The sequence below is a fragment of the Condylura cristata genome, unplaced genomic scaffold (genome assembly GCF_000260355.1).
Source record: "Condylura cristata isolate star-nosed mole 26May11 unplaced genomic scaffold, ConCri1.0 scaffold00013, whole genome shotgun sequence".
In the NCBI taxonomy this organism is placed as follows: Eukaryota; Metazoa; Chordata; class Mammalia; order Eulipotyphla; family Talpidae; genus Condylura; species Condylura cristata.
The window spans coordinates 36,857,799-36,882,700 of record NW_004567114.1 but is presented as its reverse complement, the minus strand read 5'-3'; the positions used below and the strand labels follow the sequence as shown (position 1 = coordinate 36,882,700).

Sequence of the window (24,902 nt, the reverse complement as noted above, 5' to 3'; positions counted from 1 at the left end):
TAAATTAGTAATCAAAATTTGCACAAAACTGGACTGCATAAATAATTATTTTTAATTTAATAATAATATTATTTATTTATGCATACAAGTGCTGGGGTGTAGGCCAGGGGTATGTGTGAGGTGGGTGTGGGAGGATTCACCAGAGGCAAAGCAGAGAGCAGAACATGTGGATTGACTGAAATACACTGCTGAGGGAAGCAGTGGGTGACACAGGAGAGATTGAATGTGCTATTTGGGTTAGCTCCCTGGCCAGGGATGGACTTAACCCCTTGCATTGTTAGGGAGGTTTTAGTTGTAATTCTTAGATGCAAAAGAACAAAACAGAGGGTAGAGCAGAAGGAACTATGGTGATGGTACATGGGTGAAATGGTGGTGGGAATGTCATGGAGACTACATCTAAGAAGAGAAAGCACACATTGTACAAAAATGAAAAAAATATATAAAATTTAAAAATTTAAAAATTGCTGGGAATGAATGAATAGCAAAGAAAAAAAAAAGAATGAAACTATAGTACCTTATGCCATACACAAAGATCAAGCCCAAATGGGTAAAAAAACCTTAATGTAAGACCTGAAACCATACAATTTATAGAAGAAAACACAGGCAAACCATTCCAAGACATACATCTCAGAAACATCTTCAAAGACTCATCTTCTGAAGCAAAGAAAATGTGGAAAAGATAAACAGTGGGACTACATCAACCTAAAAAGCTCCTTTACAGCAAAAAGAGACAATAACCAAAATGAAGAGATGCCTTCAGATTGGGAAGAAATCTGCATTCCATAAAATTAATAAGGGGCTGATATCAAAGGTCTACAAAGAGCTTACAAAACTCGATGAAAACAAAATAAAGAATTCATTCAAAAAGTGGGCAGACAGTTAAAAAAGACACTTCTCCAAAGAAGAAATGTAGATGGCCAACAAGGCACATAAAAAAATGTTCAACATTCCTGATAATCAGATAAATGCAAATCAAAATCACAATGAGCTATCACCTCACACCAGTAAGAATGGCCCATATTTAAAAAACAATAAATGGGTGAGGCTGTTGAGAAAAGGACCCCTTTTACATTGCTGGTGAGAATGCAAACTGGTCCAACCACTATGGAAAGCTGTATGGAGGGCCCTCAAATTACTAAAATTGGATCTACCATATGACCCAGCAATTCCATCCCTAGGAATCTATCCAAACGACACCAAAATATTAACTGAAAAGTAAACCTGTACTCCTATGTTCATTGCAGCAGTAGTTACAAAAGCTAAAATATATAAACAAACTGAAAACCCCAAAACAGATGAGTAGATCAAGAAGATGTAGTTTGTATACAAAATGTAATACTACCCAGCAATCAAAAAGATAAACTTATGCCATTCACAGCATCATGGATGAAGCTGGAAGGAATTACATTCAATGAAATACATCAGAAGGGAAAAAAATTATCAGATGGTTTCACTTAGTTGAAAGGTAGAGAAACCACATAAAGGATCAGTTAAAAACAAAAGAAAACAAAACTAGCAGGCAAACTATAAATCAGAGACATTCAGCAGGGAAGGAGGGAGGGAGAAGGATGAAAATGAGAGAGAAATTCACAAGAGTCCATGGTGATGGCCCACAGGTGTCTCAGTGCTAGTAATTTTATTAGGACAACACCTGAGAAGAGAACTAAAACATTGTACAAAAATGAACAATTCTGTAAAAATATATAAATTAGAAAAAGAAGAAGAAGAAGAAAGAAAGAAATGCTCTGGACCAGACAGCTTCATTGGAGAATTTTTTCAAACATTTCTAAAAGTAATTAAAATACATTTTTAACTTAACTGCAGTTAGGACATAAAATAGGAGAGTGGAAAAGGTAAAAGTAAATACTTGTTTTATACATGTTTCATTTGCAAGAGTAGAAGTTATACCAATCCTCAAAATCTATTCCAAAAATTAAGAGGAAAGAACATCTTCAAATTCTTTGTATGAGACCAATACTACTGTGAAACCAAAATCAAACAAAGATACAATAAAACTACAGACAGAAAAACCATATGAATTCTGATACAAATAGCTTCAATAAAATACTAACAAATTTAATTCTATAGCACATTAAATGGATTAAATATCATGACTAAATGGGATTTATCCCTGGGATGCAAGGATGAAAATCAATAAATGTAATAATCTGCATTAACAGAAAAAGAAAATCTAACATTTAATTTCCTTACATGATTAAAAAATACTACACAAAATAGAAGGAAATTATCTGAATATAAAAAAGATCACATGAAAAGGCCACAGCTAACATCATAGTTAATGGTGAATAACTGAAAGTTTTTCCTCTAATATCAAAACAAGGCAAGGATGCCCATTCTTGCTACATTCATTCAAAATAGCATTGAAAGTCCTAGCCAGAATAACTAGGCTAGAAAAGTTAAAGGTATTTAAATTGGAGGGAAGAAGAAAATTATCTGTGTTCTCAAATATAGAAAACCCTAAAGGTTCCACAAAAAGTACTGTTAGAACTAGTGAATTGATTTAGCAAAGTTGCAGGATGTAAAATTAGCAGTCAAAAAGAAGCTGTGTTTATGTACACTAACAATGACAGCTTCATTGTTGAAAGGTAGAGAAACCACATAAAGGATCAGTTAAAAACAAAAGAAAACAAAACTAGCAGGCAAAAAAAGAAAATAAGAAAATAGCTATCGTGGGTGTGGTGAGGTAATATATACCTGAAGGGTGTCATCCTATACCTCTAAATCACATACAGTGTTGTAAACCTATTGTCTCAATTAAGAAAATTAAAAAGTTAAAGAATAAAAGAACCCCATTTCTAACACCATCAATAAGAATACTTAGGAAAAACTTAGCCAAGAGAGCAAAAAGTTGTACACTAAAAACAACATACATTTACTGAAAGAAGTTAAAGATACAATGAATGAAAAGACAGCCCAATCATATTTATACTTATTAGTTAGATTTGATATTCTTAAGATGTACATACTACACAAAGTTACCTACAGATGAAATGCAATCACTATAAAACTCTCGTGGAACTTTTTGCAGAAATAGAAAAACCATTCTAAAATACATACAGAATCTTCAAGAAACTCCAAACTGACTTTATGGAAAAAGAAAAAAGGCTAGAGCCACCTCTTCCCCCTGATTTCAAAACATAATTCAAAGCAATAGTAACCAAATGAGTACAGTATAGGCATGAGAACAGAATGAATGCATCAATAAGCCCTCGCATATACAAACTATCTCTATCAAGGGGGCTAAAAGTACACAATGGGGAAGGACAATCTCCTTAGCAAATGGTGTTGGGCAAATTAATATGTATTGTTCATGATCACAGATGCTAAGCAAAGTGGGGCATGGGGAAAGCTATAATACCAATATTTACCAACTTCTAAATTGTGATCAAGACACTCACAAAAGAGATCTTTTCTTAACCATGATGTAATCTTCATGATCACAGAGTGGTCACAACCATTGTATCTATCACATAATATTTTCACTTATAAATACTATCTATAATTCCAATGTGACAATACCTCAAGGTATTAAAATATCATTTTCTGAATATGGCATTTTCTATTCTTCTATTGAGGAATTAAGTAGAAGAAATACCTCCAAGGAAAGGGGAAAGAGAAAGCTGACAAAAATAAAAGGCATATCTACGAATAAAAGCAACAAATTTTATGTATAAAATATCTAATTTATTAAAATAAGACACATACCAGAAAGGGTGCTTCCATTATCTTAATAAATCGATGAATGTTCAGTGTAGTCAATGACTGTTCCATTAATGTTCTTCTACATTGCTGGGTCGAGTCCAAGACTTGTTTACAATGAAAAAAGTAGAGATGTGCATATTTTATATCCTCAGTGCTGCAAATTAAAAATTAGGGACAGACCCACTTGAAATTCAGTTGTGATCCATCTACTATGAAGAGAGACATAACAACAAATTTCTTTGCCTTCAGCTCATACATTTGCATTTCTGTTTTAATAAGAGTCTGAATGAGTACAATAAAGTAAAATGGCAGAAAAAAGAAAATATAATATTAAAGAAAGTTAACCTTAGTATTTTTAACAAGCTATGAGCTGTATAAGCAATTTTACCCTGAACTCTTTCATATGATACTACTAAATTAGGCTATAAGCAGAGATTTATATATTTTTTTTTAATAAGAGGCTGTCACTTTGAGGACAATGAGATTTTCTGTAAATATAGTTACATTTCTAGAACTATGCTAAATAAAGCTTTGTAAAACAAATTTTCTAGGTTTAATTTAAACCCAAATCTGTTTTGAATAAACTTCAGCCAAAATATGCCTTAAGATAGAAACCATGTGACACTTTGTGGGAGTTTGTGAGTTTGTATCTGAAATATTACAAAATTCAGCAAACATGGTTTATAATTTGAGTCTTGGCATTCCCTGCAATAGAATTCAAAGATAAACTTATAGTGGGTAAGTAAGGTTTGCCAAAATTAAAATAGCATTTTAAACATCGCCATATGGCATTAGTAGGGTTTGGCAAAATACTGTAAATTTTTATTTTTAAAATGTTATTTTAATTCTTGATACATGCTTAAACTGAGATCCAAGTTTCTCTGATTATAAATTTAACCACAAAGTAATTTCTAATAGATTCAATGATTAAAGAAATACTCACTAAAAGATTTACTTAATGCCTATTGGATGGTAGTCCAGTTCTAAATGCAGAAGATTCAAATCCCAAGGGTCTTAGACTAAAGGATAGATATATTCAGTAAGATAATCAAAATGTAGTTTATAAATGCTATACAAAGTGCTTTAGAAACAAGTATTTCATTTTGTCTCAAGTTGAGAAAGAGAAGGAAGGAAAAGGAAAGGAAATCATTATAAAGATCAAAAGCATAAGGGTGAAAATGACTTCCCTAAGAAGATAGGACAAATGAGTGTTTCACACAAAAGGCACAGTACAGTCAAGGTACAAAGTACACAGCTTTCTAGGGAACCCTAAAGAGTCAACTACTGCTTGAAGTGAAGTATGAAAGCAAGAGAACCTAGCTGAATTTGGAACACACATCACAACTTTTGAAATAATAAAATAATGTAGCAAAATTATTTAATTAGTTGTAGGGGAGAGTAGGAACTTTCTAGAAGTTTAAAAGTATATTCAAGTAAAACAAGAAACAGTCAAGTAACTGAGTCAGAGGGAAAATATGGAGATCAGAATAAGAATTCAGGACTTCATTTTGTCATTAACACTTTTAAGTTCCCAACTCTCCCTAGAGGGACAACTCTCTTTGCTGGACAACACATTGCTATGAGCAAAAGCGCCATGACACTGTATAATCCAATTTCTCAGCCAACTCTGGGTTCCTCAGAAGAGAGTTCTTCTGCTCAAGTAAGCCAAAATATTGATTGACCCTCAATCAGGTCACAGCCTTTGATTTAACTGTGACAAATATGGGGTGAAGATACCCTTCTTAGTATATGCATAAGTTCTTTGAGAAGGGGCAGGTGGCAAAAGTACTAGCATCTCTATAGCATGCTATTTTACTACCTATTATAGTGTACATAATAATAAAACACATAACCAACACATAATTTTAAACATACTCATAATGTAACAATATATACTATAGGGGTTATAGCCCCAGTAACTGAAATAGTGTTTAGCACAAAGAAGACATTCCATAAGAGAACAAATGCATTCAATTCCCCCACAATTAGGAAGTGACCCAAAGTCATCTAGAAGTAATGTCAGAGGACAACAGTATTCTGAGCTTATAGTCCCTCTCTGTCACATCAGCTCCAGAACTGGCTCTCTTCAACATCTTGTTATTTATGAGTAAATGAGAATTCAAACAGCTCCAATATATCACATACTTGAGACTGTATGAAAAAACAGAGCAACTGTAATTTTAAATTCTCATTTTAAAAATAGGGGAAAGCAGAAAAACATTTCTAGTATACAGAATATCTTGCTGAATGGGGTTGCAAAGGAAACAATAGGATCTATATTATGCCAATATATAAGCATTTCTTTGTGTTTTAAGTATACCACCATTCTTTGCAATTTTTCATTATCTGAAAAATAAAGAAACTGACAATCTAAGAAATTACAACCAACTCACCCTCAGGGAAACCCTCAGGGGGCTAGCATAGAACCAGCATAAGATACAGAGCAATAGGGCTTCCCCATTCTGGGATAGGATACTGAAAGTCTATGCTTTGCTACTATTAAAGCAGCAAGATAGCTAATTCAATGACTGTTTATTGAATCTGGAGACTATGCAGTGATGACTTATGGCACCATAAGTATAATTCTCAAACTGTCCAAAATATAACTCTTACTCAAACAGCAAGCATGCATCAAAATTTTAGTTAGCTCATTACATTACTGACGGAACCAGCAAAAGGGCACTTCAGTGAGAAGTTACCAATGGAAAAAGAAATGCTGATCAAAGTCATACAAGCAATAAAAACATAACTCCTCTTTGCAGGAAATTAATTCACCATCTATTTACACTCCCCCACCCCATTTCACTTATCGTGTTTTATGAACCAACTTCTAAAGTTATATAGTTGTGAAATGTCTGGGATTTAATTATATCAAACAATCACTATTTTTAAGAGACCAGTAGTAGGGTTAATTAAAAAAAAAAAAAAACAAACTTGCTCAGAGCATAATTTACAATTGCCAAGAGTTGGGAAAAAACCTTAATGCTCATCAACTGATCATCGGATGGACTGTGGTGTATATATACATAGTGAAATACTACATAGTGACATTTAAGGGGAAAAAAAAAATCCCATTATTTGCAACAGCAATGAAGGACCTAGAGAGCATTATGCAAAGTAAAATAAGGTAGAAAAGACAAACAACACATGCATGATTTCATTCACATGTGGGAAAGAAACAAAGCAGATGAACATCAAAACAATTAAAGGACAAGACCGTGTTTACCAAAAGGGAAGTGGAAAATGAGGTGGTAAATTGGGTAAAAGAAATGGATCAATTGTACAGTGACAGAAAATACTACATAACATAGTATATACAAATGTTGACATTATCAGTCTGTACACCTGAAACCTATTTTTCTTCAATTAAAAAAAAAAAACTTTTGAGGTAGATTTGTTTATTTTTTGTTTCTGTTTCCCTTAACAGTCCCAAATGCATCTCTGTAGTTGATGCCTGTGAGTGGAATGTATGCAGAATGGAATGCTACTCAGCTCTTTAAAAGGATGAAGTAGTACCTTCTGGAATAAAATGGATGGATCTTGAGCTGATAATGCTAAGTGAAATAAGTCAGAGAATCAAAGACAAATACCAGAAGGTTTCACTTCCTTGGGAATGTAAATAACCAAAGAAAACAAACTGGCAAAGCACAGCAAAAGTAATTCTTACTCTCTGTGAAAATTACACTAGCTATATATTTCTGGATTTATTTCTGAGTTCTCAATCTATTCTATTGGTCTGTGTGTCTGTTATTGTTCCAGTACAATGCTGTTTTGATTATTATGGCTTTAAAGTATAATGTGTGGAAATGTAATACGTCCATTTTTCCTTTTATTTTTGGTCAGAATAGCTTTGGCTGTTCAGGCTCTCTGAAATTTCATGATTTCAATAATGGTATTACTGAAAATGGGACTGTTATTACTTATTTGTTTAATAAAAGATATTTTACTAAAAAATATATACTGGGGCCCTCCCTGGTGGCGCAGCAGGTTAAAGCACTGCACTAAGAAGCTTAAGCCATTTCAGCATGAGTTCGATCCCCGCCTGTCCCGGAGGAGATCCACGTGGAGAGGCAGACCTCTCCTGACCTGCCCGCTGCTCCCCTCAGCAGTATACTTTGATCATCTGCCTGTTCTGCTCCCCACTCTGTCTCTGGTGAATCCTCTCACCCTCCGCATCTCTGGCCTGTACCCCAGTTCTGTATGAATAAATAAATAAATTTTAAAAATATAAATATATATATATATATACTGGTTACCAGAAGAATGGGGAATGGAGGAAAGCGTGGAAGGAAAGGAATAGGATATGGACATGGCAATTTTGGTGTGGAGTGAGTGAAGCATGTGTCTATATGAGGTGTGAAGATAGACCCCCAAGATAACACTGCTATGTAAACAACTGAAATATTAATAAAATTTGAGAAAAAAACATCTTGCATGATATATAAAAGGTCACACATCCACCATTTTGTCTTACTTTTTATTAATTTTGCTGAAGAGCATTCTGAAGCCAAACTTAGTCTTTAAGCTACACTGATTATTCCTTGTAGCCATAAGTATCAAAGGAAATGAAAAACTTTAACCATGGGTTACCCAGCCAAAAACAGTGAAATAAAAGCTTCCACCTAAAATTGTAAGACACAAAAGTAAACATTTAACACATTCTGTTCCAAACCTGTACTTAAATATACCAAGGTTAAGATGAGGAAAGTAATTTACAGTATACAAAGAAAGAAATCTCTGGAGCCTAGTTATAAGCTACCTGATAACTATGGGAAATGTATTCCTAAAATATACTTGGCTCCTCATGGGTTCAACTGTGGCTTATCCACATCATCCTTCTTCACGTCAGTCAAACATCACTTTTGTCAAACATCACTTCTGTGTGCTACAATTCACTTTCAGACTATAGTAAGTAGATGATGTAATGAAGGTGATTTCAGGTTTCATTTATACTTTTGCATCTGCTTATAAGTCCTCTGATAATTCCATGATGTGAGAGTAGAATGGAAATGTTGAATAAGTGAACTTAAACTTATTGACATATGCTCTTATACATACCCAATACTTTCCAAAAGGGCAATTTCTGTGGTTAAGACAAATTGATATGTGGTCCCATACACAAAAGCAGCTTCCATGACTGCTCTGTGCTCTGAAAAAGAGATAAGAGAGTTGGAGGGAGGAGCTAGTTTGAGTCACTCTACATACTTCCATTCTTAATATTGTCTTATCCCCTTTATGTTCTATTATCTTTAAAGAAAAATCCTTCACAGGGAATCCATTTGGGAAAACGCAGGAAGTTAGAGAAGTTATGAAAACTCTATTAAAGTCAAGATAAAGAAAAAATTAAGAGGGAGAAGGAAATTAATGTACTTGAGACTAAAACAATGACTAATTTGTGATAAGCTCTTCCTAGCATAAGGAAGAACATGAGGCCACCATACAACTTTCACATGTAATATTTTATATATGTATATGCCTGTTTATTATTTCTGAATTAGTTATTTTTAATCATTTACTTTTATCTATAGTTTAAAGAAAACAAATAATTCTTTTTAAGATTTATTTATTTATATATACAGAAGTGGGGTACAGGCCAGAGGTGCAGGAGTGGTGACAGGATTCACAGAGACAGGGTGGGAAGCAGAACAGGAGGGAGACTGACAAAATACACTGCTGAGGGGAGCAGAAGGTGAGACAGAAGTCTGCTGTACCACATGGATCACCTCTGGAGCTGGGGCTAGAACCTGCACTGAAGTGGCTGAGGCTAGCTTGCAGTGCTGCACTTTAACCCATTGTGCCACCAGGGAGGGATAAAACAAGTAATTCTACAAGGCACATTAAGAAACAACAATTTTGGGCCCTTCCTGGTAGCACAGAGGGTTAAAGCACAGCACAAAGAAGTTTAAGCCACTTCCCCATGAGCGCAGCAGACCTCTCCTGGCCTGCCTGCTGCTCCCCTCAGCAGTGTACTTTGTAGATCTGCCTGTTCTGCTCCCTGCTCTGTCTCTGGTGAATCCTCTCACCCTCCGCATCTCTGCCCATACCCCAGTTCTATACGAATAAATAAATAAATCTTTAAAAAAAAACACAAAAACAATAATTTCTCTACCCTTGATCCCATTTCCAACTTTCAAAGGAAAACTATATTCAACTCTTTTAAAAAGAGTCTCTTTTGTGTTTTTTACCTCAAAGTCTCCATATGACATTCTTACATTCTTATACCCTAATACCTTCTTCTTAAATTTCATCTATTGCCTATCATGAAAGACAATAAAACTCTATTCCAAAACCCCATTTCATAAACACACATACTTCCTATCCCCTCAACTGTCCCAATATAGTTCTAATTTTTATTAGAACAGTCAGCATTTACGTTGTTGTGGCTCAATAAGTACTATTCATAGATGAGTCTTACCATAAAAAATGAACATCTTTCCTCTTCTCAACAACTTTTTCTTCATATTAAAAACTATCCTTATCTTCCTAATTTATCTCTAAACCCTTTCACAATTTCTAACCTCCTCACTATTTTGAATATATCAGTCAGGTATACTACCAATTCCCTCTTCTTGGAGACATTCCTGTAGATTTGCTCCACTATGGATTATTGCTACTTACCCTGATAAACAACAATGATTCTGAAAACTCACTTCCTCATCAGCTTGGGAAGCCCTTATTCCCTCTTGTATTAGATCTTTAGCCTATTACCCACTTCTCACCTGATTTGGTTCCTATTTGTAACACATATAGAATGCACATTTTTTTTTTTTTTGTGATCTTGTACTTCTGGAAGTGTCTGTATTCTGCTTTAATGACTAATTGTGGTTGTCTGCATATAGAATTCTAACTTCAAGTCATTTCTCCTAAGATATTTGAAAGCACTGTTCCATTTCCTTCACTTTCCAGGGCTACAATCAGTAAGTCCAAAGTCATTCTGATTCTGGTCTTTTAACTGAGATTCTTTTTTTTCCTTTCTGAAAAATTTTAGAACTTCAGGTATTCTGAGATTTCAAAGAGATGCTTTCCATTCACTATTCTGTAACTCAGTGGTCTCTTTCAATGTGGAAACTCAAATCCTTCAGTTCTAAGAAATGTTCTTTGTTTCTTTAAAAATTTCTCCCTTTGAGATGCAAATTAAAACCACAATGAGAATGGCACATCTTCAAACAACTAGCAACAACAAATGTTGGTGAGGATGTGGAGAAAAAGGAACTCTCCTGCATTGCTGGTGGGAATGCAAACTAGTACAACCACTATGGAAAACTGTTTGGAGGTTGCTCAAACTGCTAAACATGGAGCTTCCCTATGACCCAGCAATCCCACTCCTAGGTATCTACCCAAAAGACACAAAAACACTGATTGAAAAAGATACTTGTACCCCCATGTTTATTGCTGCTTTATTTACAATTGGAAAAACATGGAAGCAGCCCAAATGCCCAAAAGTAGATGACTGGATTAGAAAGATGTGGTACATATATACAATGGAATATTACTCAGCAACCAAAAAAGAGAAACACATGTCTTTTGCAGCAACTTGAATGGAGCTGGAAAAGATCATGCTTAGTGAGATAAGACAAAAAGAGAAAGAAAAATACCGGATGGTTTCACTCATAGCAGGAGTATAATGGACCAGGCAAGAAAATAACAAAAATAATGAACAACCATAGACCAGAGACATTCTGTGGGGGTGGAGTGGGGAATGGGATCAAAAACGGGGGAGAGGGGAAGGGAGGGAAATGCACGGGACTATGGTGGTGGCACAGGGGTGATTTGGTGATGGGAAACCCATGGGGATTACAATTGAGATGGGAAAAAAAATGTGCAAAATGATGTAAAAATAAACTTTTTAATAAAAAAAAAAATTCTCCCTTTGCCATAATTTATTTTGCCTTTTCTACTCACTGAATTTCCAGTCAGTTATCTTCTCCTTCCAACCCCACCTCCCCCACACCCTACCCTCATCACCCAATTTTTTACCACCTGAAGCACATATCATTTTCATCATCACCTGGCCTCATTTGGAGTCATCCACCACCTGCCAGGAGTCTCTCTCTCAATCCATGAAACTACTCTCTCCAGTATGACTTGTCTTGATCTTTGGTACATTAATTATCTTCATAGATTATCCTTTCATAAACCTAGCCTATCAGGACTTGGTATTCTCCAGTGATTCCATGGAATCTCTCTTCAGCCCTACTCAACCATTCATTGCTATGTTCCCCACTACAGGTCTCCTAATTACCAATCCCCAAACCCTTCCCAAGGCTCACCACCACATATACATCCATCAGTCCTCAGCTCACTCTATTTAGTATGTAATTCTAACCTTCTGGGACCTTCAACTTTACACTTTTCACTGTCTTTCGTGCCCCTCAAACTCTCTTCCCCTCTACTTAACGCAACTTAAATTCCTTGATCAATCTTTGTAATCACTCTCCTGCTTGTTTGACTAAAACACAATCCAGGCTAAATCAAGTTCTCTGCTATTCTGCACTTACACCCACAAAAGCAAACATGGAGGTAGGAAAAACAAAACAAAACCCTTCAAGCATCACCATGCCAATGGTCTCACCTTAGATGACTAACACCAACAATTACTGTTGCCTAGCAACCGTTCTTTATTTGCAGGCCTGCTAAAAAACAATTTCATCTTTTCTCTTTTCAAACTGTCTGATGACTTTATTTCTATTTCATTGAGAAACAGACCCAATTAAAAAAGCAAAACCAAAATAACTTTCATAAGCACCCAGAACTGTATTTATCTACCCACTTACTTAAATCAATAGTGGTATTAGCTTCCCTATTACCAAAGATGAATGTTCTGTTCTCCCAGCAAAGAACCACCCCTCCTTTTGCTGGCTAGATTTCATCCTTTCTAGTCTATTCAAAACAGGATAATTGTGCCAGTGATTCTCCCTTCTTCTTACATGATGCATTTTCCCCCATCTACAGGTCTTTGTCAGCAGCATACAAACATGCTTCTTAAAAGTTTTTATAGTTGACCTCACATGCTCTTCCCGTTAATGCTCCATTTTTCTTCTTCCCTATAGTAAATATTCTCAAATGAATCTCAATATTCAGTCTCCAGTTGTAATTGCAATAACTAACATAGAGCACTTACTAGGCACTGAAATCTTACTAATTATTTTAGTTCCTTTGATCCCTACAACAGCCCTAAGAGGTAGACATATTATTTTCACTACCATAGTGACTAAGAAACTGAAGTTAAGTAAGTTGTCCAAGATCACACTTTCAATAACTTGTAGAAAATATCTGTAAGAGGCAATAAGTCTAGTGCAGGGGTCTGTTCCAATTTCTTGTTAATTGCTCTATTATGCCTCCTTTTTAAAGAAAGAAAACATAATATTAAAGGTTCTACATTTATTTTAAAGTATGAAGATTGTGCTCAAAATATATCATTTTAAGTCTTTCAACATACCCCAGTAGGTAGGCACAGCAAAGATTATAAAAGTAAAAGTTAGTAAGTACCTGGTGTTCCAATGGCTTTTACATATGAAAATGCAATGTTTGCTTTTCCTTTTAGAGCATTTTCTATTTTCTGAAGATCATCCAGCGTGGCAATGTATTTCACTTCATTAAAAAGTAGAGCACTGGAATAAAAAGAAATGTGGTTAAAAGAAATATCTGACATATACTTAGTTTTCAACACATATTTGTCAAGTAAGTTAAACAGCCTAGTCAACAAAGAAGTTTAGTTATTTTGAACAAATTATTAGTAGGAAGAAATTAAGCATTTTAACACTGAACTAAAATCATTCTCTACATTATTAGTCAGCGTCTAAGAACATAACCAGGAACAGTTGTAAGAAATAGTGCTATTTCTCCACCTAAACCACCTCATTGTAGCTTGAACTTGCTAACATTCTAGTCTATCTAAATAATCTCTTACAGATCTCTCAGCCTTGAATACATCTGAGCCAACATTTAAACCACAGGCTTCTTTCCATGACCTATAAGACTTAAATGACCTAGAACTTGCTTATTTCTCCAACCTCATTCTGTTCTACCATTCCAAATGTCTACCAAGCATACCTCAGAGCTTTTTACTAAAAGCTGTCTCTTCTGCTCCTTCTCAGACAGCTGACCTGAGTTTACACATCATTGTCTCAGAGAAGCCTTCACTACGGTGCTAAGTAAATAGGTCTATAGCATTTTCCTCTTCTATTTCACATTGTTTGATTCCTTCATAGTACCTATCACAATTTATAATTATTTATAGATAATGTGTATGTACTTGTTTATTCCTACTGATAGCTTCTTGGAAAAGGTACCTTGAATATTTTATCACTATGTTCAAAGTAACTTAGAATAGCTTATTGTAATTAATCAATGAATATTTATTGAATGAATGAAAGGAAAAGTGGGGCAGGTATTAACTTAATCCTTTTCATCTTCACTTGATCAGAGTATGAAACACTAAAGAATTTACTCAAGCAATAAACTTACTGAATTAAGAAGTCAGGAATAGAATACAAAGAAAATCTTACTCTTAGTTTAGTGATCTTCCTACTAGACCATGTTCCTCCAAATCATCTTTTCAATGCATAAATCAGACTAAGTGATCATATTTCTTTATCCGAAAGAACCTCCATTTTAAAATTTCTACTTCTATATAACTTCTCTAATACTAATAACTCGCTCTTATTAATCTGTGTCTGTGGTGTATAATTTTAAAGTTAGGTTAAAACTAAAGGATTTTTGAACGTTGTTCCATATCCATATACATCAGTAAACAAAGGTTCAATCAACTATCTCCACAACGAATTAGCTGAACAGTTTCCTCTTATGGGAAACAAGGCACTTTCCAATAACATAGTAATTATCAAACTTTTTGGTCTCAAGATTTATTTATGACCTTAAAAAGTATTTACTTCCCCCAAAAGATTTTGTTTATATGGTTACATCTATCAATAATTGTTAAAACAGGAATTTTTAAATATTTCTTAAATGCTTCTAAAAATAATAATATAATAAACACCATTGAGTGTAAACATGAACACTTTATTAAAAAATTACTGAGTTTTCCAAAACAGAAAACATGTAGTGAGAGGAGTGGAAATGTTTCACATGTTTGCAAAGCTCCTTACTATTGGACTGTTGGAAGACAACTGGATTCTCAGACCTTTTTCTGTACTCAGTATGGTGTGACATCATGCAACATGCCAGGAGTCACTGGAAATGTACTCATGAGTAACAATGACAAAGGCACATCTCAAATATAAAAATTTTGTGACTTTCTGTAGCCCTTAAAACACTAACCTAAATTACTCTGGCCTTAATACCTACCTATTTATTACTCATTTCTTCAAGCTTTTAAAATAAATGTAAAGCTTAACCCCCAGGCCTCTTGTTCCACTTTTAAAAGAAATATTTATTGAGCAATACACACTACGTACCAAACTTTTTGGCATGTTTTCATTTAAATTCCTTATGATTTTCTTAGAATACTTTCAACCTGTACATGTGTCTATGCAAACACATACATACACAGGTAGAGAGAGAAAGAAAAAAAAAAACAGCTTGAGGGACTAAATAATGTGCTCCAGATTATACTGGCAGTTACTGGTAGACCTGATATTTAAATCCAGGTCTTCTGACACTAAGATCGGCACTTTCTTAATGACACATAAGTGGGAAACAAGGTCAAAGAGAAGTAACTAAAGAATGGCAAGGGAGTCTTCGGTGGCAATCTGGAGTCTCAGTGGCAATCTGGGCTACTGGCAACTGTATGTTAGCAAACAAGTACAGAATGAGCCATGAATTACTGCAAAATCACTAGAAAGTACCAACTAACAAGATGGCCATGTAAATTCAAAGCTTGAAAATTACATTCACTCATTTACCTTCATTGTTCTATTAATTCTATTAGCTTCAAAATAAAATCAGGGAGTACTGGCCCTCCCTGGTGGCGCAGCGGGTTAAAGCACAGCACTAAGAAGCTAAAGCCACTTCCGCATAAGTTCGATTCCCGCCTGCCCAAGAGGTGACCACATAGCACGGCAGACCTCTCCTGACCCACCCGCTGCTCCCCTCAGCAGTGTACTTCATCGATCTGCCTGTTCTGCTCCCCACTCTGTCTCTGGTGAAGCCTCTCGCCGTTCCTGAGCCTCTGGCCTGTACCCCAGCTCTGTATGCACAAATAAATAAATCTTAAAAAATAAAATATATAAATATATAAATATATATATATATATAAATCAGGAAGTACACATCTCACTAACCTTTTTTTCTTAATTAGCATGGCAAAGATAAATTAATAAAAGCTAATATTTGGGGGCAGTTACCACCTGTCAAGCATAATCCTAAGCACTTTATAAGCAGTAGCAAGTTATAGTCTGGGGACTGCCCTGTTCTGAATTCTTCTGCTTTGCTTTGGAAATTCACTATTTTCTAAGTCTTCGTGGTGGTGAGAGCCCAAGCGGCCTCAGAAAAGTTAATGATATTATAAACTTGCTTTTCCAGGCTCCCTGCTGTAAGGCATGACATATGTGACCCAGAATCATTTGCCTGACATTCTGGACCAAGCACTAGTGATATAAAGAATCGGGGACAGTGTGGAATTACTTCAAGAAGCTATAGCAGCAACAGTCAGCATCAAAGGTCACAGTGACAACAGTGATGTGACAGCTCTGGTTCACATGATACCAGCTGTGGCACCCAATGCACAGCAGTAACACAGCAGCCGTCCCCAGACTATTTCTGTCACGAGTTGCATGGTAACTCAGAACTACATAACCCTCAGGTTGTTCTTCAGCCCTTTAAGGTAGCTTGAGATTTTCCATTCCAAATCCCTTCTGCTCAAGTCAGTCATACCTAGATTCTGGGGATTATAACTAAGAAGGCTCAGCAATGAACTCCGTTGTGTTTAATTTTCATATCAATCAACTGAATCAGTACAACCACTGACTCCACTTTATAGATAAGGTCATGGGACTTAAGAGAGGTTGCCTTGCCTGATGTTGCAAAGCTCACTGAGTAGCCATTATGAGGTAATAATAACAAAAAGTCATGACATTTATAAGCTAATGTCTCTGAATTTTCTCAGCGGCTTCTTAACTTTAACATACATATTTTTACTGTTAATTTCTAAAATATGAGGACATCTGGGCATCTCTAGGATCCATTACACAAAATTGTGCTAAATCCTTCTACCTCAAGGATGAGAATGCTGGGTGCTTCAGTTCTATAGTCAGCTTTCAGGGGTTAATTTTTAAGCTTATCTTTACCTGAATCTTTGTGTAGTTTCTCTATATTCTACATATAAGTGACATGATCTGATATTGCCTTCCTCCTCCTGACTTATTTCACATAGTATAATCCATAGTATAAAGGAAGCTAATCTGAAAAGGCTGCATGTTGTATGATTCTACCTATATGGCACTCTGGAAAGGGAAAACTATACAGAACAGGAAAACAATATAGTCACTAAAAGATTAGTGACTTGGGGATGGAAGGAGGTTGGAAGGAGAACCAAGGATTTTTTGGGTCTTTGAAACTATTCTGTATGATATCATAATGGCAGCTACATGTCATTATATATTTGTCAAAACTTGAAAGTGCAGAACCAAAGAAGGAACCGTAATGTAAACTATACAAATCAGTTAATAATGTGTTGATATTTATCCATTAACTATAACATGTACAAGACTAGCAAGAGGGTCACCAAATACAGTTCCTAGACTATAACTGCAGGTATACTCATGAGCATAGAGATTGGGAGGGGAAAGAAACCTAACCTTTTCTAGACAACTGCAAAGGGCTGGCTGTGCACCAAGTAATGCCTTCACCCCTTGAGACCTGCCAGGTGGTACAGGGTTTGGCCTGAAAGAAACATCACACAAGGACTTAGATCTGGAGCTATGTTTCTCAACCTCAGTGGCTATTAAAAGCCCAAATTTCTTCAGAAGGCAAAGATCCCCTTCATCAACTCATGCCTACTCACATGTTTCACATTTCATATTCCCTCTTTGTGGGGCAAAATCTGCCCTCTCCAAACCATTCTAATCTCCAGACCTTTGCTCACCCAGTTACAACTGGTCTCCCATGCTTCCCATTATTCACCAAAATCCCACCATCCTTTTGTTAAGGGGAAGGATGTCCTAAAGGAACTCTGCAGAGTTTTGTGGACTCCACCCCCTACTCCAGCTTTCTGGATTCCACGCTCTACTCCAGTGATTGGAAAACTACAACTCCCAGTAGTACCAAGGCGAGAACTGCAAGGAACCCAGGGTGGAGCTAAGCAGGCATTCTGGGACTTTGGAGGATAACTAAAGAGCAGTTTTCCACTGTGGCGCTAAAAAGGTAATGGCTCTCTCTCTCTGGAGCAAAGGCTCTCAGACAGTGTGACTGGGGGCTAGCAGTTAGTTTGTGACTAAAGCTCCAAGTTAGCCAAGCTGGTAAAATATTCCAGTTACTTTGTATCTCTCTCTCTTACCCATTACCTTTTTATGTGTGTCTGCAGAAAATTACATTTTAAGCAAGTGGGTAAGGACCCACAGACAGGCAGCACAAGTTCACTCTGGGCTACCCTGTAACACTTTAAGGCATCCCAAATGTCACTTCCTTTAGGAAGATTTATTAACAAAAATCTGCCCTCAAGGAAGCATTCCCTCCCTTGAGGATACATAACTCCCCCACCTCCCATGCATATATCCTTCTACTATTTAACTAAATAATATTTTGTTTATATATGTATCTCTGCAACAAAACACTACATTCCTAGAAAACACAAGTTACATCCTATTCTGTTTTGTATTTCCTATACCTAATAAATATCTTGCATCTAACAGGAACATGGGGGGACAATCCATCTGTGCAATTAGTTTTCTATTTGTATTAGTACACCACTAAGAACAGATACCCCAACAGGAGGATGGAATGACACAAGCCCACAAGTAAACCAGTTCAGAGAAGAGGATCCCCAGCATTGACAGCGCTTCCATATTGAAGACACAATTGTTTCAAAGCTCTTGCCATCAAGTTGTCCAACAGGGGCCTGCCGCTGTAGGGTTTTAATCAAGCTTGCCAAAATCAACCCTGCTCCACCCCTTAAAGAATTACATTTCTCTGTTTCTTCATCCTTATTTCTAGTACAAAAACAGTCACCAGACAGGAATCGTAAAAAAAAAAAAAAAACAGCAGAAACTAGAATGCTTCCTGAAAACAAATATCATACTTGAACTTCTTCTGGAGAGTTTTATGACCACAGCCTCAAGATAGCTACCCTCGTCTATCCCATGAAAGGGTTTCCAAGGTAGCACCATAGCTCTTAAAAAATTATTTCTTTAAAAAGCCACTTTTCATCCTTATAATTGGGATAAAGCCATCTTTCATCCTTATAATCTTAGTCTATAGGCCTCAGGGCGTGGTTGTTACAGATTTCTAAAGACATTTTGTTAAGATATGTATTGGAACATTTAAAAGTGTCATTTGCAAAGTGCTTACCATAACATTTTACCTATAAATTTTGAGTTTCTTTTAATGTAACTCAAAATTTTTGTGCAAATCAAATAGGAAAGGAGAAGGAAAGAGGAGGTAAGTAGAAAACAAAGCTAGTCAATGTCTGCCAGGATCTTGGTGGGCAACAGACCTACAACATTAAACTGGAAAAATTCACATAAAATTTATATATTTCACATAAACAAGTCCTACCTTCTAAGAGAATGCAAGTAGGGGTAGATTATAGGAATGGGTAGACTAAGGAAAGGAGGCCTGAATCCCAGGCCTAAAGATTATATGCTAGGGAAATTAAACTCTCTCTCTCAACACTTAAGTATGTGCTGCAACTATCTGCATCCTTTTTGTATTTCCTGAGCCAGCACAGACCTACAAACTCCAGGAAAAAAAATAGGCGGGGGTGAAAAAGATACCAAACACATTAAAAGTCCCAATGTGAACAGTGAAAATGTGCTTCTTACCTGGTAAAATACTCACTCCATAGGTGGAAACAAAAGCAAAAGCAGTAGTAGACCTACATGGCTATGTGGTGTTCTCCTACTTTCATACAATGAGTGTATATATTTTTTTAAAGATTTATTTATTCATTAATATAGAACTGGGGTACAGGCCAGAGATGCGAAGGGTGAAAGGATTCACCAGAGACAGAGTGGGGAGCAGAACAGGCAGATCTATGAAGTACACTGCTGAGGGGAGCAGCGGGCGGGTCAGGAGAGGTCTGCCTCGCCATGTGGAGCTCCTCCAGGGCAGGCAGGAATCGAACTCATGTGGAAGTGGCTTAAGCTTTTTAGTGCTGTGCTTTAACCTGCTGCGCCACAAGGGAGGGCCCAATAGTGTATATTTTTTTGTAGCCTTTGTTACTTAAGAACATTTAGGTCTTCTCTGTGGGAAGCTAGGAGCAGTAATTTCACTAAAATTTAGACCTACAAATATAATGTTTATACCCTAAAACATTGTAATGGATTATGGTTGTCTAAAAGAAAGTCAGTAGATAACAAAGAAGCAAATGGGTAACCCTTGTACTTACAAGAGAACATGAGCAACGATGGCATTCACATCAAATAAGGTATCAGTAGGGAATTCTCTGAGTAATATGGTGCCCCTACAAAAAGTTTAGAAAGACATTAAGAAAATATTTCCTTGGAATTCAATTTACTTGTCTCTAATAAATTCTTTATGCTGGAGATTGTGTTTTATCCATTATCTCATGCTCCTATCGGAGTACTGGCCACAATACACTCAAATATTTATTTAAAAAAAAAATTCAATAAATAACATTGGCCTTGAAAATTCTAGGCCCTGGGTCTGGCAAAGAGATTGGGGAAAAACCTGAGTCCAAACAAGGCTTTCGACAAACCCACCCTGTCACATACACAGATTTCACAAATGGCCGGGAAGCAGACAAACGGGAAAGAAATCCTCAGCAGAGGCCCTGAGGGGCAGGATCTCTCCCTACTTCTTCATCAAATCCCAAAATTCTGAGGGAAGGATTTTGAGTAGTCTCAAATAGAGTAGCAAACTCAAGTACAGAGAATCTTAACTTGAATATTGGCAGATGTCAAAAATATAGTGCATTTATGTCATACCTGAACATGAACCTGACAAATCTACTTAGAAGTCTAAATTTGCTACTTACTTACCAGGTATTTTTAAATAGAAGTTTACATTAATAGCCATGTAATAGTTAAACTATCCTGTGGGAGATATCATTCTTCTCATTTTATAGATAAGGAAGCTAAAGTGCAAGTAAAAATCAATTACTTGGATTTTTTGCTAAGTCACTTGACTCCCACTGAACACAACTTTATTCTGGCTTAGTGACATTTTATAGTATTTGAATATTCTAGAAATATGGCTTTATGTTTGTCTCTCATTCTCAAAAAATAGTTTACCTGAATAAGTAGGCTTTCATCAAATCACTTCCTTTTCCACAGTATCTTGATATTTCTTCTTCAACACAATTAACCTTCAAAAGATTATATACAATGTTAAGGGTATATATTAAGAGGTCAGTTTTCTTGATTAGGGACATAAGAAGGAAAACTAAATATTCTAATTCGTTGCAATTCAATTTTTTTATTTTACTTTTCTGTCTGACTTGTATCCTATAATGGCTCTCTTATTCAAGAGCTTGTGATAATCCAAAGGAACTGTTTCTACACCTAAGAGTTACATTATATTAATGTAACGGTAACCAGCTAGAAAAGGACGGAAACAATAATGGAAGGAAAAAAAGTAATGAGAAAAAGTCAAGAAGCACAGATGTGAGTGAACCTTGAAAGTATCTCAGCACCTCATTCAGAGGCATGGAAGACACTGGTGGTTTCTTATCCCAAATCCATCTTCCCAGTTGTTTTTTACTAACAGAATCTCACTAAGGGCAAGTAACCTATAAGATTTTTCCAGGTTCCCCAACAGCTAAGGGATGACAATGGATGTTAGATGTTGCTGGGCTGGAATTCCAGGAGGCTCTTAAAAGAGGGTTAACTGAGGGCCCTGCCTGGTGGTACAATGGGTTAAAGCACAGCTCTATGAAGCTATCAGCAGCCACTGCAGCACAAGTTCAATCCCAGGCCAGGGAGGTGACCCACATGGCATGGCAGACCTTTTCTGACACTGCCTGCGGCTTCCCTCAGCATTGTATTTCAGTGGCTCCGCCTGTTCTACTCCCTACTCTGTCTCTGGTGAATCCTCTCACTCCCCATACCTCTGGCCTGTATCCCAGTTGTTGTATGAATAAATAAATAGATCTTAAAAAAAAAAAAGAGGATTCACTGATACCCTCACTCTTATTTCTGCCGACAAAAAAAACCAGACAAGATAGCTAGAGCGCTCTCAGCGGTCAGGACCATAAAACACATTTCCAAAAGAAAACTTCGCTAAAGGTGATGAAATATAAAGAATGGTTCCCTGATGAAATTAGGGCAGCTACAACAGCCCTTGATAGTTTATTATCTGAACTCTATGTGAAAAATATAAGGGCAATCTTGGCAGCAACATAAAGATAAAAGGGAAGGCAAGAGAGCACAAAGCAAGAGGGCAAGCTAAAATAATACCATTTGAGTATCAGTCTAGGATGACTGAACAGAAGAGATTCAAGACTTCTCAAAAATACAATAAGCAAAGTCAGGGAAAAGACTGAGTATATGTATGCAGGATGGGATCAGGACAGAACTAAAGAAATGAAGAGGTTTCTAGATGGCAACTAAGGCTGGAAGAAGAGCAGCTATTTTGTTTTGGATTTTATCATTCCTTTTAAGCTGTATTTTTGCTGTTGTTCCACTTAAGTCTTAACAAATTTGAGGAAGCACAGTAACTGGGGAAGTGACATTTGGTTTTAAAAAGCTACAAAAGGAGAACTGATACTCAGAAAATATATCAAGAATAGAAAGTCAGAATTAAAAGTCAGTGTGTAGTAACAAAACCAAAAAAATAAATTTTAGTATGTGTAATTTGTAAAAAGCCAGAGCATAAGAGATGGTTGACATTATGACAATACATTTGTCCATTTATACATCCAACATATATTTGAACATCTACCTTATATGAGCTACTGTTCCAGTCACCCAATATATTACTCTGATACAAATAAGCAGCTTTATCTTAAGACTCTGCATCAAAAAGTGAGAAAATTTCAAATACCAAAGAGACAATTTAAAATATTAATTAATATACAATGTGAAGTTATGTGCCATAAAGACAAAAAAGGGGAAAATATATGATAGGACATTTTTGATAAGTGATCAAAGAAGGTTTCTCTAAGGAGGTGACATTTCTGCACAAAGAACTGAAATAATGAAATGATATATAAAAATATGTGAATTTGGAAGTAATAAATTAAGCAGAGGGGAAAATACCTGCAAAAAGCTTGTGGGAATAATACATCAAGCAGGTTAAAGAAGCAAAAAGGAATACAGTATACATCAAGAATAAATTAACAAGAGGGAAGAACAGAAAATGAGGTAAGAGAAGGAAGCCAGTGTCTGTAAGAGTTAGCAACTTCTGTTTTATCCCAATTGTCATGGAAGCCTTTCTGGGACAGTAGCACTCTGATCTGACACATCTGATTTCACATGGAGAAAGTTTAGAGGAATAAGAGAGAAAGAAGGAAAATAAGCCACTCAAGACTATTGTGGTTTCCTAGATGAGACACGGTAGTTTGGACAAGGGTGTAAGAACTTAATATACAGGAAATGGTGAGATTTGAGAAATTTTGAAGCTGAACTTAATGGAGTTATTAACAGATTAGTTTTTTTGTTTGTTTTTTAAAGTTTTATAATAGTTTATTTTTACATATTTTTGTGCATTTTCCCATCTCAATTGCAATCCCCTTCACAACAGATTAGTTTTAATAGAAAAGTTGAGGATAATCCACCAGTCTTTGTTTTGAAATCTAGTTTGTGGATATAAAAACAGATAAATCTGCTTTCTTTTGGTAATCATTTTCATAACCTATCATTTTTCTTCATTCATTATGAATGAAAATTTTTTTTAAGATTTATTTTTACTTATTTTTGCATACGGGAACTGGGATGCAAGCCAGAGTTTGAGGAGTGACAGAATTCACCAGAGACAGAATGAGGAGCAGAGCAGGTGGATCCACTGAAACACACCGCTGAGGGGAGCAGCAGGCATGTCGGGAGAGGTCTGCTGTGCCACATGGATCAGCATCCTGGCTGGGGATGGAACTCATGCAGCAGTGGCTGGCTATAGTTTGAGAGCTCTGAGACTTAACCCCTGTACCACCAGGGAAGCCCAAGTTCTAAAACCTTTAAGATGCATTTTTAAATAGCATTCAGTTGGGTTTGATTACTTTTCCCAATTTGACAATATTAATCTTAGTTGGAACATTTAACCCATTTATATTTTAGTGCTTTCTTCATCTACTTTTAATTCCTGTAATTTTAACTTTTTAAAAAAATTTTAATATAATGTTTATTTTTACATCATTTTGTACATTTTTTCCTCAATTGTAATTAATTCCTGTAATTTTAACTTTAAAAGATATTTCATAAGCCAGAAGGAGAAAGAAAAATACCGGATGGTTTCACTCATAGCAGGAGTATAATGGACCAGGCAAGAAAATAACAAGAATAATGAACAACCATATACCAGAGACATTTTGTGGGGGTGGAGTGGGGAATGGGGTCAAAAATGGGGGGGTAGGAAAGGAAGTACACAGGATTATGGTGATGGCAAACAGGTGACTAGGTGATGGGAAACCCATGGGGGTTACAATTGAGAAAGAAAAAAAATGTACAAAATGATGTAAAACTGTTATAAAAAAAATAGATGTGATTAAATTCTGTCTTAATTCTAATAAACTTTATAATGTTCATTCATAGGTATAATGGAAAGTTTCATCTTCCTCATTTAGAAATATATCCACAATAAATTTTATTTTTCATGTTTAAAAAAAAAGATATCTCAAAATGCCACTTTTTGTGAAGTCCTTCCCAATATCACACATGACTTTCCACACCAACAATCATATAGGAACTTTCTTTTAAACCTCTATGACAATTTATTAGTGTCTCTCAAAATAATGATCATGTTCTGCTAGTTATTAAAATTATTTGTAAGTGCTTTTTATGCCCCTTATTTAGAATATAAACTTTCCAAAGAACCAGCCATCTTTTTATAGGTCTTAGGCAACTTTCTATCCAAAAGAAGTCTAAATATAGTAATTCATTTGAATTTCA

General features: G+C 35.9%; 1 protein-coding gene across 1 annotated transcript in view; it reads right to left on the bottom strand.

The window, feature by feature from the left end:
• The window catches only part of TXNDC16 (thioredoxin domain containing 16), a 70,878-nt gene that overhangs the window by 32,872 nt on the left and 13,104 nt on the right, over nucleotides 1-24,902 (bottom strand). Inside the window, exons 4-8 of the mRNA XM_012724713.1 lie at nucleotides 21,093-21,166; nucleotides 20,228-20,302; nucleotides 13,213-13,334; nucleotides 8,782-8,872; nucleotides 3,727-3,877 (exon numbers count right to left, since the gene is read on the bottom strand). Of these exons, the coding sequence (XP_012580167.1) occupies nucleotides 3,727-3,877; nucleotides 8,782-8,872; nucleotides 13,213-13,334; nucleotides 20,228-20,302; nucleotides 21,093-21,166 (513 nt within the window). The remainder of the gene's footprint in view (nucleotides 1-3,726; nucleotides 3,878-8,781; nucleotides 8,873-13,212; nucleotides 13,335-20,227; nucleotides 20,303-21,092; nucleotides 21,167-24,902) is intronic.